The sequence below is a fragment of the Podarcis liolepis genome (genome assembly GCF_965112155.1).
Source record: "Podarcis liolepis genome assembly, chromosome: 5".
In the NCBI taxonomy this organism is placed as follows: domain Eukaryota; kingdom Metazoa; phylum Chordata; class Lepidosauria; order Squamata; family Lacertidae; genus Podarcis; species Podarcis liolepis.
The window spans coordinates 53,383,756-53,404,160 of NC_139556.1; the positions used below are offsets into that span (position 1 = coordinate 53,383,756).

Here is a 20,405-nt window from a genome sequence, read left to right on the forward strand (position 1 = left end):
TGTTTCCACCTTAATTGCCTTCTATAGCGACCTACTGTATTTCACAAATTAAAAAGATAAAACAAGTTCAAGATCAGTGCTCCTTCCCCACCCCCACCCCCACCCCAAAAATTCAACACATCTTGTGAAATATGCCTCTGATTTTGCTTAAGTTGAATTCACTGGCGACTGGTGCAGACCAAGGAGCATAACGATCCCTCTCCTTCTGCTGTGGATAATTCACCATTGTCTTAATTCTTCTCTGGGGTCTCAGGCGAGTGGGTAGCACCAGAGGGCCTACTTTTCTGAATCAGTGCATGTTTTGTTCCCTTTGGAAGATCCGTTGTCCTCCTAAAAGTCATCCAGCTGCTTCGGCAGCCCCTACCAACACATCTGTTTCTTTTCACAGTTGGAGAGAATAGCTTTCTCCTTCTGTCATCACAAATCTACTTTCCCTTTCCCTACAGCAGCAGCCGACCCCTGTAAGCCTTGGAATGTGCCTGGCAGGATGGGCTGGAAAATCCACAAAAAGCCAGCAGCACCCACCATTCAGCAACTTGAATGCTTACTCTAAACCGGCACCGAATGATCAGCTGGTCTGTTGGTTTTTCTGTAGCAGACAAAGAACGGAGCCGTTGCAAGTCAAGTGCCTTCTGCCAAGGCAGTCTGCTAGGGAAATGAATGGTGCCAGCTCTGAAAGTTTTAGACAGATGTTTGGAAGAGGAGGGGAGGAAGAGATGGAAAGGATGGTCTGGGAAAATCTCCCCTTCAGGTTCGTTGGACTAGATTTGTGTATGCAGAGAAATGTTCTTGCTTCTTCATAGCTCCGTTTGAAGAACACTGACCTGGGTCAACTATTAGAAGTCATTCTTTCCATAAGGTGTTCATCTCTCCTTACAAATAAATGTTGCATTGTTTTGTGGGAAAGGATGGTGCTTTGGGGGGGAATCAAATTTGTTAAATCATGCAAGCGTTCCAGAGATCTGTTTCACTCACAGCTGTCTAAATTGTCCCAGCTAATAGTATTAGGGCCTTGTCTCTCATGCTGCCATCTTCCCTGTGTCAGGGTTTGAGCATCATTATAAGGGTGATGAAACGGAATACAAATAGCAAAGGACTGGCTTGTGGATTATAGTGTAGCATTTTGAATGCGTTATGTTCAATCCAATCTCTGTTGTTGTTAGTAGCATATCCAATGGGAGTAAGAAAAGAAAAGGTTTGCGCCAAGTGTTGAACAAGAGAAATTTCACATCTTACATTTCACATATTTTGTAATATGTCATTTTTATGTGTGCGCATACTGAAAAGATTGTTAATGTTGGTTGAGATTCCAGCATTCAAAAAGGAAAGTCTGAAGCATCTCCTTCAAGATTCAGATAGTCCAGCAACTCTTAGTATAGAGAGTCAAAAATTTGGTCCAAAAGTATCTTTTGCATGTATTTATTTAACAAAATGTATATACTTCTTTATTGAGAGAAAACCTCTAAGTGGTTTATGAAAACATAAAACATTAAAATTTTGAATAAAAGTTAAAAGCAGGTATTTAAAAATGTTCAAAAGGGGATTGAAATCAACAGTAGTAAAAAAAGAGGTAAAACACGTGTAACTTCTATGTGTCTGGATACTTTTGCCTCAGTAAAAATGTTTTAAGCAGGCACTTCAAAGAATATAGTGAAGGCACTTGCCTGATGTTAGGAGGCAGAGAGTTCCAAAGGAAAAGTGTTGCCACACTAAAAGATCCATTTCTCGTAAGTGTGGAGTCTCCTTTAACAGTGCCCTTTCCATTCATCCAAGCAGTTGAGTAGACATATAAGGGGTAAGGCGATCTTGCAGATAAACTGGTCCCAAGCTGTTATATTTTGCATTTAATGCATGAGATGTAAGGTAAAATGGATAATAATAAATAATAATAATAAATTTTATTTATATCCCGCCCTCCCCAGCCGAGCCGGGCTCAGGGCGACTAACAACAGTCAAATAACAATCAAATAATAACATTCTAAAAATATTTCATTATAAAAATTAGTTAAAATCAAATTAATGGCAACCGATTAAACAAAATTCTGTGCAGGTTGCCAGAGGAGGGAGTCAGGCTGCGCCCTGACCAAAGGCCTGGCGGAACAACTCTGTCTTGCAGGCCCTGCGGAAAGATGTCAGGTCCCGCAGGGCCCTAGTCTCTTGTGACAGAGCATTCCACCAGGTTGGAGCTGCAGCCGAGAAGGCCCTGGCTCTAGTTGAGGCCAGCCTAACCTCTCTGAGGCCTGGGACCTTGAGGGTGTTATTATTTGTAGACCGTAGGTTTCTCTGTGGGGCATACCAGGAGAGGCGGTCCCGTAGGTACGAGGGTCCTAGGCCGTATAGGGCTTTAAAGGTTAAAACCAGCACCTTAAACCTGATCCTGTACTCCACCGGGAGCCAGTGCAGCTGGTATAGCACCGGGTGAATGTGATCCCGCAGCGAAGACCCCGTAAGGAGTCTCGCTGCGGCATTCTGCACACGCTGGAGTTTCTGGGTCAGTCTCAAGGGCAGCCCCACGTAGAGCGAGTTACAATAATCCAGTGGAAAATGGGCTGATTCTAAAGGTACAGTGGTACCTCGCAAGATGAATGCCTCGCAAGACGGAAAACTCACAAAACGAAAGGGTTTTTTGTTTTTTGAGCTGCTTCGCAAGACAACTTTCCCTATGGGCTTGCTTCACAAGATGGAAACGTCTTGCAAGTTTGTTTCCTTTTTCTTAAAACCGTTAATACAGTTGCGACTTGACTTCGAGGAGCAACTCATAGAACGCGGTGTGGTAGCCTTTTTTGAGGTTTTTGAAGACTTTGGTGATTTTTGAAGCTTTTCCAAAACTTTTCCGACACCGTGCTTCGCAAGACGAAAAAAACCGCAAGACGACAAAACTCGCGGAACGAATTAATTTCGTCTTGCGAGGCACCACTGTATAGGTTTGGGTTTAAAATGCAAATTGATTCAAGAAATGTTGGGTTCTTCAAGGATCGCTATAAACCCCTTTTATATATTTAACCACTGTACAGGGCTTAATAGCATTTGCAAATCTGTTTTATGTCTACTTCAGCTCTGGAGCAACTGCTTACAGAACTTGAAGATTTTCTGAAGATACTGGACAAGGAGAACCTCAGCAGCACCGCCGTTGCGAAGAAGAGCTTCCTCGCTGAGCTCCTCAGGTTGTGCACGAAATCAAGTGGTAAGCACAGTTGTGTAAAAGAGCACTGATTTCTGAAGAGCTTCTCAGAGCTATCATTTGCTGATACCGATACTGGTCTACTTTTGCATCTAAACTACGGCCTCCCCAATTGCATGTAGAAACAGCCAACAGTCTTTTGTTAAAGGGAAAGTTACTTATTGTGTCACAATCTCCCCCAAACTGAAGTCTACTTTTTGCACAAAGAGTTAGCCCTGGGTAGCAGGAATATATGTGCAGTACATACATTTGTACAGGGGTCAGCAAACTTTTTCAGCAGGGGGCTGGTCCACTGTCCCTCAGACCTTGGGGGTGGGGGGCGGACTAGATTTTGGGGAAAAAAATATTGAACAAGTTGCTATGCCCCACAAATAACCCAGAGATGCATTTTAAATAAAAGGACACATTCTACTCATGTAAAAACAGACTGATTTCTGGACTGTCCATGGGCCGGATTTAGACGGTGATTGGGCTGGATCCGGCCCCCGGGCCTTAATTTGCCTACCCATGCATTTGTACATGCACACACGCACAAACGGGTACACAGAAAACGTGTTCCAAAAGTCCAGTACGTTCAGTTCAATTGCTATGCAGTACCCAAATGTACATGAGAAAAGAATATAAAAGCCCTTGAAGCAAGCTAATCTCATTTCGTATAATTATATAATTGTAGAGGTGGAAGGGACCCTGAGGACCGTCTAGTCCAGCCCCCTGCAAAGTAGGAATCTGCAGCTGTCTCTTACGGGGACTGAACCTGTGACCTTGGTCTTATCAGCATGATGCTCTAACCAACTGAGCTGTTGTTCCATTTGCTCTTAATCTCAATGTATTTTTAAATTCATTCAAGATTTCCTGAATCATCTAATTTGCAATAATGATAAGAAGATAAACTTTGAAAGGGCTGAGTCTCTCTAAGAAACTTCCACCGCCAGGGGTGGCAAGTGCACAGCTTCTTAGCTGCAATCAAGATAAACTGTGCAAGAGCAATGTCAGTTAAGGCGCCACTGAGCTAAGTCATTAGAACAAGCCTCCTCTGATAATAATGTTTTAAAAAAAAAAACAACAAAAAGAGATGGAGAGATATCCTTTATGACCAAGCAAATGGTTTAAAAATTCCTCCAGGAGCTGCTTTGCTCGAGATGCTCTGCTCTACAATGCATGATTTGCTATGCAGTGCAAGTATACGCAAGAGAATAATGAGCTTACATTCTTCACCTCATAGGTGGTGATGAGGAATACATTTACATGAACAAAGTCACCATCAATAAGCAACACGGTGAACCAGAGAAACCAGACAAAGGTAGGAATGTAAGATTGCCTTATACAGAGTCAGACCATTGGTCCATCTAGGTCAGTGTAGTATTGCCTACACAGCCTGGCATTGGCCCCCCAACATTTCAGAGAGGGGTTTCTCAAAGCCCAGCTGGACATGCTTGGAATCGAACAGGGGCCTGCTGCATGCAAGGCACATCATCTACTGAGCTATGGCCCTTCCCCATTTCGCTGCTGAATGTGCTTCTTATGCATGAACGGATCACATGTATCATTTTTTTAAAAACACCATCAAACTCACAGTACCAGTTCATTCTTAAGTCTGTGCTTCTTGTACCCATCTTCCAGACAGACATGGTAAACTCTGCCCATGTTCACTGATCCATTTTAACTTTTGCGGCAACCCTCCCTGGGTTTGACATGCAGATATAGATGGAGAAACGCAGGACGCAGAGCTGCTTCCAGGTGCCTCTTAATTAAGATGTGTAGAAACAAAGATCAGGAAATCTGAGAAGCCAAGGGAAGGGAGGCAGATGTCCAATTTACTTGGCTAATAACATCACTGGGTGCTCTGGATTTTGCTTTGCTGCTCGCAGCCTTACACCAGAACCCTATTACTCCCATGACAGGATGTGGATGCACAGCTGTTATTGTGGCTTCCCAGCTAGTCTGAAAAGAACAGAGCTTCTGATACCTTATATTGTATGTTTATGCATCAAAATTCATGCCCGTCTTTCCAGGGCTGGTTTCTGTGCTTCCATTTTCAGTGGCGGGTGTGCTGGGGCTGTTTGTTGGAATCATAGGGCCACTTCAGACATGGAATTGCTTCTTCTATGAAGCAATATCCATATGTGCATGGATGAGAATGTGCATCTATCTCCACCACCATATTTGAAGATGGCAGTGGGCGGGGGGATGGGGACAATGGCTGGTGTAGAAAGGCGCCACTGTGCTTACAGGCAGAGGTGAGGTGGCAGGGAGGTCAGCATGGTGCAGGTGCAGTGGCAGAACCAGTAGGGACCTCCAGCCACTGCTCCAGCACAGCAGTGATCTCCCTGATGTGTCCCTCTTCTCCCTCCCAGTGAGCACAGTGACACCACTAAAGGGGAGCCCTGCTGCATGACAGTGCCCTCGCCACCAGCTGCCCCTGGAGGGCAGGACTGTTTATGTTGCCTAGGATTACCTATGTTCAAAAGCCCCCTGCAGCCATTCTGAGGTCTGTAGGTCACTGCTTTTCCATATGTGCTTCTGTGTGAAATCTTTAAGCAAGAGTCATGTGGTTTTAAGCAGCTGCTGTGTGATTAGCAGTCAGTCTGTTTCCACTCATAGTCAGCCCTGCAGAGGAGAAGTGAGCTTCTTCCCTTCAGTTGCCAACATAGCCAGAGCCCTGTACTACCTTTCCACACCTCCCTAGGTTGTTAATACTCCATGGATCCCAGGATTCTGGAGGCAGCACTTCACCTGCCAACTAGCTGAAAATTGGCTGGAAGTATTTCCCCACCTGCTGAGATTGTAGCTCTTTCTCAGTGTGATTTCTGTTTGCTTGGATTTAGGAAAAGACTGAGTTGCCCCTGCAAGTTAAAACCAACAGTAATGACAGGGTGAATACTTAGGACTGCTCAATATAGACGTCAGCCTTGCCCTGCAAGTAGACAGATTATTTTTAAGACATCTTGGTCTTTGCAGTGTCGAGCAAATATGTGCCAGCAAACCCACAACTAGCAAGAGAGCGTGTCCCTAGCCGCTTTTTCGCCATATTCTTGGAGGTGGTATCAAATGCCATTTTTGTGGTCTGTAATATGCTCTCTAATTTAATGCAATGCTTCCTCCAAAACAAAAGCATAACATCCAAGAATGTTTCTGAGCTTGGTCTGTGTGATGGACTGTTTGCATGTTGTTATTTCTGTTTGGGCCGCAGTGTTGGGTTGCAGAGACTCCTTGACCAATGGGGAAGTGGAACAGCATTTGTCTCCACCTCAGAAGAGTTTGCCAGACCTCCCACCTTCAAAAATAGTAAGTCCTTGTTTGTTCATTTACTTCCTTTCAACGTTCTCTGCATAACAATAATGCAAGTGCCATTCATCTTCTGGGATAGAATTTAGTACCCTTTGGAGTGAGTTGTAATGTAAGATACAGAGGTCTGAAAAAATCCTAGAGCTGCCTTTTCTCTCTCAAATGATACATCAATATTTATTAAACATTTATAGAGCACTTACAGCATTATGGGCACTGGCAACTCTCTCTCTCTCTCTCTCTCTCTCACACACACACATATGTCAACATCTCTGCAATACGGTTTCTTCCATTGGTCTTGCTTCATCTTCAAAAATTGCATGATGATGTGGTTTAATGTCAACTACAGACCGAAGATGTTAACCCAGAATCAGAGCCTGGTTTGTAGTAGGATTAAACCAGTTTTGCAGTTCAGACACAACAGGAAACTGTAGTTTAACAACCCTGAAATGAATAGACATTTCTAATTCAGGTCTATTAACTTCAGTGGCTCAGCTCTGAATAGAACTCACATTGGATGCAACCTTCTGTGTCTCTGGAAGAAAAGAATGAATGACACTTTTAACTCATTAAAGCAGCCTTCCTCATAGGTTGGATTACAACTCCCATGAGCACGGTTGTGCTGACTGGGACTGGTGGGAGTTGTAATCCCAAACATCCAAAGGGCACCAGGTTGGGAATGGCTGCATGACCAGATGCATCTATTGCACCACCTAGTCCATTGTTAGTGACTACTGGTCATTGTTTCTTTCTTTCTTCTCCCCTCATCCAAAACTTCATTTTGCTGTATAGGAAAATATTGTAGTTTATTTCATAAACGTAGGCAGAGCTTGATGTTTTAATCTTTCTACAAAGAATGATGTTACTTGGCTTCAGTGCCGGCATGCAATAGCTGCAACTCAGGGACATGTTTCCCGCCTGGCCCCCATCGAGAAATTGGCTTTATTTTCCTGTTTGGATTTTAAGCACTTAAATCTTTAACCAGGTTCCAAAATGTTCACCATTATTGCCAAAAAGAAAAAAGAGCTGACCTTTATGCTATTGGGTATTACTTTGCATTTTACCATTTTGCAAAGGTGAGTAAATATTTTGTCAAGGTACCAATGGAGACAAGTTACTTGAGAGTGCTGTGGTTATATTGAATCACATATCTGCCATTCTGTATATTCAAGTGAGCAGGTTCACTATATACTTTTATCTGCTGGCAATTGGAAGAGGTGTGTGCGCGTGTTTGTCTACTTGGAGAATCTTGTGGTTATCTTGAGCTGCATCATCTTTGAAATGGTGTTGTAAGATGAAACGCCAGCAACAAATGAAATTCATTGGCAAATACTCATTTTTAAATGGTTTGAATCATTTAATATTTAAAATATTAAATGATTTAATCATTTAATATTTAAAATATTAAAAGCTGTCCCAACACTAGTGGAACCAAGTGTAGTGAACTCTGTTTCAAAAGCATCAGATCTTCTTTAAGCGGGGATTTTCTTCCGAAATAAAGTGCATCTATCTCATGCTATGAAGCCATCACGGACTGGGAAAAGGGCAAGTCACTAGAAGATGCTGAGGGATACCCTCAAATACATACTTGTCACATCATCAGTCATGGTTCTCTCTGTAGATGTGAGGACAAATTCCATCTGCACCAAATTCATAGTATTCATATTATCGCTACTAGCAATTACATGCCACAGGAAAGCTGCCAGTTATACTTCTGTTCCTGGTGGTAACTAGGAATGGGTAATGCCTAGCCTTGCAGGCTAGACAAAGCTGCAGCTGTAGACAGGGTGGCACATGCAAGGTTCTGGGGTCCGTACTCTCCAACTGCCTGTTTTGAAAGGAATATGCAAATTAAATTGGCAATGCTAGTGCACAGAGATTCTTACACAACTTGTCTAGGTAGGAACACATACACAACTCTGCCTGTGGAGGAGCAGAAAATGAGGTGCATTCGGGAATCTGGAGTTGGGACCCCTAAAAAGTTCATGGAAGTTTCCCTCTCTAGGCAGTTTATCCTGAAAATATTGACTTTTAGCTTGTCCTTTGGGATGCTTTCCAAAGTATTTTGTGTCTTGATTTCTTCCCTCAGCTTTGGGCTGCACATTAGGATAGATTTGGCAGCCATCCAGGGACTTTCCAGTGCTTAGAATCTTTTGAAAGTGTTGGTTTACTCCAATATTATTTATCTATTTTCTTTTTCACTTATACTGGCTTTGAAAATGTCCGGTGTATTTCTAAGCTTGACTCCCATCACCATCACCATTGAAATTACTCTTGCAAAGGGGAAACTAAAATACAATTCTCCAGTTATACGATCAGCTTTAAATAAGAAATAAGGGACAGCTCTATTCAGCCTGCTTACTGTATGCTATCCATTTAGTGTTCCATGGTTAGGTCTCTGCTTGGTTTCCTTAGGTGTGGCTTACTGTGTGGCAAAACATTTTCAGCCTGATCTCCACACAAAAACTTCCTTTGGCTGAATAAGGTTTACTTACTGAATAAGGACCACAACAATTTAATAATTTTTGATCTGATTCAGCAAGGCGTTTCTTAACTATAGGCAAAATATGGTACACACACAGATTAAATTTTGAAGCAGGGATTTTGCCAGTATGATAATATTTTTAATGGAAGCCATCTAGAGGATGCTATGAGCAGTGCCTATTTCACTTGCTGTTGAACGTGACAGTGTGGAGCAGTGATTAGACCTTGGATTGCCAAACTTTTTTGGGCTTGTGGGCGCCCAGCACAACCCACAACCACACACACCATAACCATGCATGCACACCAAGCACCACATATTCCTTAGGCACACCATAGAACCATGGATGTCACACACAGAGGACTAGAATGATGTGGGGTGCCTTTGCTAGACCCAGGCACTTCGTCTTCCCCATCTGGATTTGAGCCTGAAGGACCAAGGAAATGTGTGTGTGCATGGAGGGAGTATGTTGCAAGCAAGCACAATTTGTGACACTGTTCACTGGGCACAACTGTTAAGGCCTCAGCATTAGCTTCCGGTTTTCCAGCTTTGTGGAATTTGAACCTTGGTCTCATTTTAAACCTCATCTTAAACTGACAGGTCCTTTTGATAATTCAGTATCTGTTCTTATGTCAGAGGTTTTTCAGTGACGTGTGTCTTGCCGCTATAAAAGAATTCTTCCTTATTCTGAATTACAGATACCATCGTAAAAATTTATTTCAGAACTCTGGGTCTTTAGCTACACATTTTCTAGCTATTGTTTGCATTCCACAGATTTCAGAAGCAAAGCAACATTCAGGATCCAAAACTGAGTCTCCAGAAGGATACTATGAAGAAGCTGAGCCCTTTGGTGTCTCACTGATCGGTACGTAGGTGTGCTCCCAAGTATTTCATTACTTCTAGAAATAGGCAATGCAACTGCGTTGGAAAATAAATAAATAAAACACTCAGATACAAATATTGGAAATGTGATCTATAATCTATATGTTTAGTGTTTGTCACATTGTCAGTTTAATACCAGAGAATTTAAAGGGATATTCTTGCATCCAAAGATTTTTAAGAGATTGCTGACAAGTGAAGATGTTGAGTTCATTCAGAGCTGAACATGGTCACTGATGCTACATTTTCAGCCTGATCTCCACACCAAAATTGCCCTTGGCTGAATAAGGTTTACTGACTGAATAAGGGCTCAGTGAGAAAGGTAAGGATTGTAGTGTCTTTGTAAAAGTGAATAGCAACCGTCTTGCTTTCTGTTGCTGATAATGAACAAGCATGTTCTAGAGAAGTTCTAGGCTCCAGTCTCTGGAAGAGCAGACTGAATTTATTTGGTCAGCTTTCCTTTTCCTCCTCCCCCCTTTTTGCACGTACATTACTCTGTAGCACCTAGGATGGACATCATGATTAATCATAAGTTACCAGACCAAAGAGAACGTAAGAGGATCGTTGAAGTTCTCACACTGCAATCCTAGGCATATCTCTTGAGATTAGTAGGTTTTATTTTGGAGTAAACCCAGATATGCTTAGGCTGTGACCATTACCAGTTTCTGTGCTTATTCATTTCAGACACAGAATCTCCTAATGCACGCAGCACTCTTATAATATGTGTGGAATAATAGTGAATCCCAACTGTGGTATGTGATGTATTAAGGAACGATTTATGACTGGAGTAAATGGAGAACATTTCTACATCAGTGCAACAATGCAGTGGTGACCCATATATAAGAAGAGTTTGCTGGATCAGGCCAATGGCCCATCTAGTCTGCTCTCACAGTGGCCACCCCCAATGCCTCTGGGAAACCCTCCGCAAGAGCACTCTCCCCTCCTTTTCTTTTTTTTCCAATTTAATTTTTATTGATTTTAACTATTGAATCCATTTACCACAAAAAGAACAAAAGAAAAAACAAATCACATCAAATACAATAAACTGTTACATATACAGTGGTACCTCTGGTTACATACTTAATTAGTTCCGGAGGTTAGTTCTTAACCTGAAACCGTTCTTAACCTGAGGTACCACTTTAGCTAATGGGGCCTTCCACTGCCGCCATGCTGCTGGCGCGCAATTTGTGTTCTCATCCTGAGGTAAAGTTCATAACCTGAGGTACTATTTCTTGGTTAGCAGAGTCTGTAACCCAAAGTGTTTGTAACCCGAAGGGTTTGTAACCAGAGGTACCACTATAAAAGAAAGTTCTCTCATACGTTAAGACTTCCGTCTTCCTCATTATGGGTCCTTTGTTTCCTTGTTGACTGCATATTGTAGTGCACTCTCCCCTCCTGTGGTTTCCAGGAACTGGTATTTACTACCTTTGGCATTGTCGTGAGTTTTAAAATAATTGAATAGTTTATTTTTTAAATATATATATATATAATGGAACTGAGTGGTACCACAAAGGCTGAACACTGAATTGTAATTATTCAAACTGAATTTGCAAGTGTTTTTTATTTATGGTGCTTATCACCATAGTTTTTGGCAAAAGAGACTGTTCTAAGCAGACTGTTTCTAATTATTCCATAGTTCATCATATAAATTATGCTTTCTCCTTCTAAAAGAACTTAATGATCATTGAGGTTCATTTGCAGGTCTTTTTCTTTCTTCCTCTCTCTCCCTCTCTTTCTTTTCCACGTGTGCTTGTGCAGGTGTTTACGGTAGGCTTGCAGCTACTGGATCCAGACCAGGGTTGCAGGTTACCGAGGGAGTAATATATGCCACAATAACTATGGGTATGGCATGTTTCCAAAACTTAACACTCATGCATTGACTTCCTTGTCATATGAACAAAGATTGCCTTTCACCATTGATACATGGTTAAAGGATCACCGCATGATCACATTCTCATCCTGAATGCATATGTGTGGCATGGGGTGATAAAGGATTGGAAAGTTGCTGTCTATTTTTTTGCGATCTCTTAGCCAGGAATGATCTCTTAGTAGGCAGCTACAGAACTGTAGATGTTGCTAGCCAATCTTACCTGTGGAAGCAGAAGTCTTATTCCAAAATGATTTTGTCATTTCCATGAACTTCAACTTCAGTGGGCTTCAGGGCAGGACATAAGCAGACGAATATTCTTGCTTGGTAATAAGCAACACAGAAGCCAGGGATGAAATGAGTGATATTAATTTAGAGAACAAATGCGACTCAAAATGAAGCGAGTGGAATGGTGCTGGCGCTATAGGCTGAGCCCATCTGAATTAAATGCTGAATACAGAGAGACAGAGACACAAAGACAGACAGACAGGTAGGCAGACAGAGAGAGAGATATATCACTGTTTTACAATGAGGGTGACGTAACAGTTTATCGCAGAGAAAGAAAAGGGGATTGAAATGTGTTAATTAGGTTCTTTTTTGGAATTTCTTTCCGGATTCTGGTACAAAAGGAGCAGATCCACATATTGAATGAGCTGAAGTTTGGTTTCAGGAAGCTATGATTATCTAGTGCCTAGGCCAGAGTCTGGAAGAGCACTAAAGATGCTGGCTAAGCACCCTTGATTACATGGATCATTCTTCCTACCATACAAATGAGATTAAACACAGCTGCCAGTTCTCTTATAGCATCACCTGAATGAGTAAATTCAGGTTACACTATAATCCAATTAAAAACAAGATAAAAAAATCTAGATAATTACCTCTGTGACCCATTCAAGCCTGTGCTGGAACAACACAGACTTTTTACCTAATTGGGAATGGAATATCTTACTACTTTAATACATTTCTATTTGGGGGTACCTTTTTGATGTTTCTCACTCAAGGTCTCTCTGCTTTCTAATCTGATCTTTTGGCCAATATTGTTTCCTTTCCCTTCTCCTAATAGCATTTCTCCTGAGTGCTGAAGACATGGTGCTTTGGGGAGATGCAGAAAAGTCTGGGATTTGTCAATGATCTGCAGGGATCTTAGAAACTGCTCTGTTCTCTGTGCCTTTATATATTATGAATCATTTCCATTCTGTGATCAAGTTATCTCAATACTGTGGAATAGCCTATATCTCATTTAACTTCCCCTATATTGCTTTGGAATGCCTTTATAATGTAGTGAAACATTCTTATTGCCTCTAAATTTGCTGGATTGGAGGGAGGGCGCTAGATTTAGATGCCTTAAGCAGCTTATACAAACAGCTTTATATTACTTCTGCTGAGTAGCCTCATTGTAACTGTTTCAACTATTCGTGAACTCAATTTTATATAATTTACAGCTTTATAACTTCTATATCATTTTTAATTTGCTGTCTATTTTGTATCATGGTTTCCACTGTTCTAAACAAATATTTACTTATTTTTGCCATTTGTCAGTTGTTTGAAATTAAATTTCAAATGAAGTTTCTTTCCCCGTGGTTCTGCCCATTGGTCATTCTCCATATGCTGACTGCAGTAGCATATGTATGTATTTTGGACCTGTTTTTCAGAATGTTGCTACACGCTGTTATCTGCCTGATATTCAGGTAGCAGCAACTAACATTTAGCAGAGAACAGCTTGCACACCCTCCACAGTCCTATGCTTTTTCAGCTGGGTGTATAAAACCTACAGAAAACATTTGATAGCACTTGAGGAATGTGTCTGTAGTAGGAGACTGAGCTGGGTGTGTCTGTACCAAAGTCGTAAAATGAAAGTTTTTGGTGGCCACATCCTTGCAACCTCAAACAATTTGTATGATTGTGAGATTACCTTGTAGCACTGCTGCTTGGCTTTTATTAATTAGCCAGGCAAAATATTCCCAGCAAAATGTGCTGAATGTACAAATATTTACATTTACATTTGTAAATATACATTCCATCCAATGCATTTGCTGCATCTGGAAAGCTGAGCAGAACTGAAATGTATTAACAGAGCATTGAACCTTTTTCTGGGAATACCATTCAAGCATTTCACCTTTCAGGAGAAGTTAGGGTTTCATCAATCATTGCAGCGTCACATATTCAAAACAAAAATTTATATGATTCCTGCATCATTTGATGTGACCACTGCAGGGCCAGCCCTCCCATTAGACAAAGTGAAACAACTGCCTCAGTAGGCAGATGCTGGGGAGCCATCCCTTGGCTGTTCCCATCTTTGGAACACAGAGCTGCGTGTGCCACAGGGCCTGTCCTGCACCCTCAGACTAACCTGCTGTTCTCCAGGGCAGAGAGGATGCTATCCAATCCGCCATAGTGAAGAAAAGTTCAACTGTCTGTCTAGTTGGCTCCTGTTCATGGAATGGCAGGAAGGCACTATCTTGTCCTTCACCTCAGACAGCAAAATGTTTGGGGTTGGCTCTGGATGGCTTTTTTGAGATCTGATTCTGGCTTGCATATGATGATCTTAGTGTGTGGGAGACAGACAGAAGATGAAGGAAAATGGCCTTTTCAATGGAGCAGGTCTGATTGTTTAAACTTTGCAGGCCTTTAGACCTCCTTGCCTTTTACTTTTGTGTCTCTTTCATGCATGCTGTAATTGTTCTCCAGCTTGCCTAATGGAACATGGAAGAAACACATGGCTTTGTCACCCGGAAGTGCTTATAATGATTTTTACTTTTTGCCCCCATGGATGCAGATGATGGGGAAGCAGTTAGCAGCTCCTATGAATCCTATGATGAAGAAGAGAGCAGCAAAGGCAAGTCAGCCCCTCACCAGTGGCCTTCCCCTGAAGCTTCCATTGAACTCATGAAAGATGCCCGGATCTGTGCTTTCCTTTGGAGAAAAAAATGGCTGGGCCAGTGGGCCAAGCAGCTCTGCGTCATTAAGGACAACAGATTGTTGGTAAGCAAGCAGGAAACAGGGTGTCTAATACACCTTTTCTCAAAGCCAGAGCAATTCCTAAGAGCTCCATCTAGATCTTCCTCAAAGCCCAAGAAGAACCCTGCTGGGTAAGACCAAAGGTCTATCTTGTTCAAAATCCCAGATCCCTATGGGAAGCCCACAAGCAGGACATGACTCTGGGTTATACTGTCTGCTCCCCTATTTACTTTCAGTTGATGAATTAAGACTTGTCTTACATGCATGGTGTTAGTTGCTTAGTTTGTTACATTTGCATTGCTCCCGTCCTCCCAAAGGACTAACATCAAAGACTAGGATCAATATTCACCATTGCTGCTGCTGATAAGTGTTAATGTGATCAAGTTGCTATTATTGGCAGCAGTGTGGGAGAGATTCTGTGACTGGTGGTTCTTGCAGAGCAGGCATTTGGAAAAGGGGAACGGCACAGGAGAGAGCATCCTGGAGCTCTGCCAGTTGGAGAGGTTCATAACGAGTAATGGGAAGCTGCCACAGGGGGCAGAGTAGATGCAGCCTTGGACTATTCCCTTAGGATATGGGTGGGTGAAGGTGTGTCTGGATGGGAGAGGTGTATGACTGGTATGAAGATCTGCTGGGACTTTGCCACTTCCAGGAGCTCAGCTGTCCACCTCCAATGCCTGCTATTAACATCTGCACTGCAGAAAGCACCTACTCTATGAATGTTTCAGAGTGCAAGCAAGGGAAAACCCAATGCTGTTCCCTTTCTGCTGTTAGTATTATGGCTGTATAACAGGACTTAAAGTTTGGGAATGTCCCCACTATTCCCGTTTTGTGGGATTCAGGGAATTTTACTTAGTAATTCCTTCGCCAATTTTTTTAATCTTCTCTGTACCACTGCTACTGACTGCTGTTTGTTCACCCACATGAAACATGAACGTGTCCAGAGGAGGGCAACCAAAATGGTCAAAGGCCTGGAAACGATGCCTTATGAGGAACGGCTAAGGGAGCTGGGCATGTTTAGCGTGGAGAAGAGGAGGTTAAGGGGTGATATGATAGCCATGTTCAAATATATAAAAGGATGTCACATAGAGGAGGGAGAAAGGTTGTTTTCTGCTGCTCCAGAGAAGCAGACACGGAGCAATGGATCCAAACTACAAGAAAGAAGATTCCACCTAAACATTAGGAAGAACTTCCTGACAGTAAGAGCTGTTCGACAGTGGAATTTGCTGCCAAGGAGTGTGGTGGAGTCTCCTTCTTTGGAGGTCTTTAAGCAGAGGCTTGACAACCATATGTCAGGAGTGCTCTGATGGTGTTTCCTGCTTGGCAGGGGGTTGGACTCGATGGCCCTTGTGGTCTCTTCCAACTCTTTGATTCTATGATTCTATGATCTGGGCATTAACTATGAAAATGGGTAGAAGTCTTCCTCTCTGTGCTGGATTGATGGCTTGGATTTCTTCTCAGTAGTCCCCATCCATTCTAAATTCTTCCATATATATTCTTAGCCTTCACCAGCCTGACACCCTCTAGATTTTGCCAGGCTCCAGCTAACACAGCACTGCTGATCATGCTGGAGTCCAGCAATATCTGGAGGTTGTCTGGTTGGTGAATAATAATAATAAAATTTTATTTATATCCCGCCCTCCCCAGCCGAAGCTGGGCTCAGAGCGGCTAACAACAGTAAAATAATACAGCATTCTAAAATCAATTCATTCTAAAATCAGTTCAAATCAAATTAATGGCAACCATTGAGCTAGAGTTCTGTGAGGATTACCAAAGGAGGGGGTCAGGCTGTGCCTTGGCCAAAGGCCTGGTGGAACAGCTTTGTCTTGCAGGCCCTGCAGAGAGATGTCAAGTCCTGCAGGGCCCTAGTCTCTTTTAACAGAGCATTCCACCAGATCGGAGCCACAGCCGAAAAAGCCCTGGCTCTGGTTGTGGCCAGCCTAACCTCCCTGTGGCCCGGGACCTCCAAGATGTTTTTGTTTGAAGACTGTAAGGTCCTCCATGGGCCATACCAGGAGAGGCGGTCCCGCAGGTACGAGGGTCCTAGGCTGTATAGGGCTTTAAAGTTAAAATCAGTACCTTAAACCTGATCCTGTACTCCACTGGGAGCCAGTGCAGCTGGTATAGTACTGGGTGAATGTGATCCCACAGCGAGGATCTCGTAAGGAGTCTTGCCGTGGTATTCTGCACCCGCTGGTGTTTCTGAGTCAGTCTCAAGGGCAGCCCCACATATAAGGGCTGAAACATATATAATTATGTATCTGTTCAGAAACCTTAGGATTTGGGGCTCACAATTATTTACTACTATGAACTATTCCAATCTATTATTTCAATGCCAAGTTTCTATCCTTTCTTAGATATTTTACCAGTAGGCAACGTCTCCTGTTTACTCTCCATTAAACCACCTGACTCCTCCTATTTCCAGTGCTACAAGTCTTCCAAGGACCAAAATCCCCAGCTGGATGTTAATTTGTTGGGGTGCAGCGTCATCCACAAGGAAAAGAACGTGAGGAAGCAGGAACATAAGCTGAAGATCATCCCCATGAACTCAGATGTCATTGTGCTGGGCTTGCAGAGTAAAGACCAGGCAGAGCAGTGGCTCAGGGTGAGTGGACCAATCTCTCCTTACAACTTCTGCCGTTGTCCCCAGGCTATGTGGATTTAATGTGCCCACTGTCATACCATGCTAGCACAGAAGTCAAGATCTGGCCCAGAATTTAACTACTTGAGATTTCGAGACCCTGCAGAGCTGCTGCTGTTCGGAGCAGAGAGTATTGAACTCAATGGGCAAAGAGCCTGACTGACCTGGTACAAGGCACAGGATTATCCTAAAGGATCTTTCTCAGGATGTCATGGTGCTGCTGCCATCTCTAGGTTACATCCAAATGCAGCTGTTACACAAGTGCAAGGAGGCCTTTATTCTGAGAAGGATCCTTTCCATTTGAGCACAACTGAGAAAATCCCTTTCCCCCTTTGCACATAGGAGTGGGAAGGGGAACTTTCTAACCCAACCCTTTCCAGCAGTAATGAAGGGAGTCTTGCTTCAGTAAGTAAGAGTTCATCTCCTTCCTCAGATGGAACTCCATTGTAGAAAAGAGAAGAAGTGCCCAACCTCCTTTTGATTATTTTCTTGGACTTCCTCTATGCTTACCAAATTTTACAATAGTAAAATGCGAAAGCTTCCTTGTCAACTCACTCACTTGCCAGCTCCTTCACTTACAAGAAGGGTCTGTCATTATTTCTAGATAATATAATCTTTAGTTCATTGAAAAAGTCCCTGAGATGCACTCCCCTTTGTTGTTCTTCTACTACACCTGAATTACACTCAGATGGAATACTGGCCTGATACTCTAACAGCTCTTTGATCCGCAGAAATCAGCTAGGGTCAGTGCAGAATTTTCTAGCATGGAGGATTCAAGCATTATCATCTGCTAGTATTTTGCAGATAAAGTTGATATTAAAGGAACGTGGAGGGGAAATTGTTTTAAAAAGTTGCCAACTCTACATGGCACATGTGGCCTTTCTGCACTGCTGCTTCAGAATTCAGCCTGAATTTGCTAGGAATAGTGTTTGATCTGGGCATGCATGTCATTTACTTTTGTGCCTTCTTTATACCAGGGATGGGGAACCTGTGCGTCAGCAGATGTTGCTGGACTGCAGCTTCCATCATCCCTGACCATTGGCCGTGTTGGCTGGGCCAGATGGGAGCAGGGAAACCAACAACCTGTGAGGGGCCAGAGGTTCTCCACCCCTGGTTAATATGGTCATTTGAGGCTCCTACCTCAACCAGAGGGACCTCTGCTTCTCTGCATGTTAACGAGAGAGACTTTCTATGAACTTAGCTGTGTGTCAGTTAAATGCAGAATGTATACTGGAGAACAGAAAGATATAAATGGCCACAGGATGAGGCCTTGCTCACAGCTTCTCTCTCTCCCACCATAGGTGATCCAGGAGACAAGCGGTCTCTATCCAGATGGGCAAGGGGAAGGCAACCAGTATGTCCCAGACTCCCAGAGACTTAGCTATCCCAAGGTATGTTTTGTTGTTGTTTAGTCGTTTAGTCGTGTCCGACTCTTCGTGACCCCATGGACCAGAGCACGCCAGGCACTCCTGTCTTCCACTGCCTCCCGCAGTTTGGTCAAACTCATGCTGGTAGCTTTGAGAACACTGTCCAACCATCTCATCCTCTGTCATCCCCTTCTCCTTGTGCCCTCCATCTTTCCCAACATCAGGGTCTTTTCCAGGGAGTCTTCTCTTCTCATGAGGTGGCCAAAAATATTGGAGCCTCAGGTATGTTTTATCTCTTAACAAAAGTGATGTTCAAAGAGCAGCTTAATTTTTTTCCTGTTGCATCAAATTATTTTAAGTTTTTAAAAAATACTTCTGATTAATATACAGGAAGTTACTCCCACCATCAAAACAGGAATGTGGTTGAAACTTACATTTGAAGAAAACCCAACAAACCACTTGTTTTCTGATTAAAGCATAACTGGCTCAGTGTCAAGCCATTTTTGCATTCTTTTAACATCAGCAATTCTTTTAATAGCTACTCCCCCCCCCCAAGTTTGTTTCAAGCATAAATCTAATTCTAGGAAGCTTATAGATTTAATCCTGGCCAAATCCAAATGAAAGTATTATTTAAATAAGGCTAGAATTTTAGATATCCCCAAAGCATCAAGTGAAACGAGAATTTCGTTGTAGACTGACTGTTCCAGAGTTTCAAGCTCTAATGCTTTACTGAGCGCAAAATTAAAGTCATCAAGCACTGGGCCTGATCCAGATAAATTAGGGGTGGGGAAATTGTGACTTAAGAAGAGCCTGCTGAACAGGCCAATGGCTCACCTAGTCCAGCCTTCTGTTTCTCACAGCTTGCCACAATGTAAATGAACATGTGCTGATGATGTACAACTGAGGCAGGAGCTATATATGCGAACGTAAACCACAAAGAAACATTCACAGCTAGAAAGCTTCACAGCATATGGCAATGAGGACGGAAAATAAAACCCTCGTGTATAATTTTATTTTTTGAGTTGGCACAAATATGGTTGCCTGAATTTACTTCAAATAGCTTTAAAGAAAACACCAGGAGCCATTATGAATAAGGAAGACTGTGTCCAACCAGAGCAACTACACGCAGCAAAACAAAGGGGTTCTCCCTAGAGCTAGCGGAGCCTTTGTGGCATCCATTTTTATGGGCCAAATGTTGTCCCCTGTGGAATAATCTTGTTTGTGAATGGGTCTTTGTTTCCTCAGCTATGGATATGTGCTACATTCATGTTTTCTTTTGTAGCATCCCTAGTTTTTGACATTATTTAGGCAACCCCTAATTTTCACAAATGCAAAGGGGTTTTCTCATCGGAGAGAGCAGCATTTCAGCCATTACTATGCTGCTGCTCTATCACTGATGCTGTGGACCTCATCCCTGCTTCTTGTCTGCAGGTGGAGACGTCTGAGAGGTACTCAGTGGCATCAGAAAGCGGAAGCAGCACTGATGGTCACACAGAACTGACAGAAACCAAAGATGGTAATAGCCGTTCAAAAAAGATAATGTGATTGTCGAGTGAAATGAAGATGGAATAGTGCACTTGCCTCTGATAAGTCAAACTGAGCTTGCCGGTTGCCTGGTTGTTATTGAATTGACTTGAGCCTTCCTACACATGACATATGAATGGCCCCCACTTGTCCCATCCATAAACGACATACTATATGGTTGTAGCTTAATAGCCTGCTGCGTTCGTACCTCTATTCATGGA

At 42.8% G+C, this 20,405-nt stretch overlaps 1 protein-coding gene and 1 long non-coding RNA gene across 3 annotated transcripts in view; one reads left to right on the forward strand and one right to left on the reverse strand.

Moving 5' to 3' along the window:
• Positions 1 to 20,405, reverse strand: part of LOC310707711 — a 308,528-nt gene that overhangs the window by 242,808 nt on the left and 45,315 nt on the right. The window lies entirely within an intron of this gene.
• AFAP1L2 (actin filament associated protein 1 like 2) overlaps positions 1 to 20,405 on the forward strand; it is a 73,569-nt gene that overhangs the window by 43,955 nt on the left and 9,209 nt on the right. For both annotated transcript variants that reach the window (XM_083504786.1, XM_083504787.1), the window contains exons 2-9: positions 3,056 to 3,184; positions 4,404 to 4,481; positions 6,372 to 6,466; positions 9,723 to 9,813; positions 14,471 to 14,676; positions 17,078 to 17,257; positions 18,595 to 18,684; positions 20,092 to 20,176. In XM_083504786.1, the coding sequence (XP_083360912.1) occupies positions 3,056 to 3,184; positions 4,404 to 4,481; positions 6,372 to 6,466; positions 9,723 to 9,813; positions 14,471 to 14,676; positions 17,078 to 17,257; positions 18,595 to 18,684; positions 20,092 to 20,176 (954 nt within the window). The remainder of the gene's footprint in view (positions 1 to 3,055; positions 3,185 to 4,403; positions 4,482 to 6,371; positions 6,467 to 9,722; positions 9,814 to 14,470; positions 14,677 to 17,077; positions 17,258 to 18,594; positions 18,685 to 20,091; positions 20,177 to 20,405) is intronic.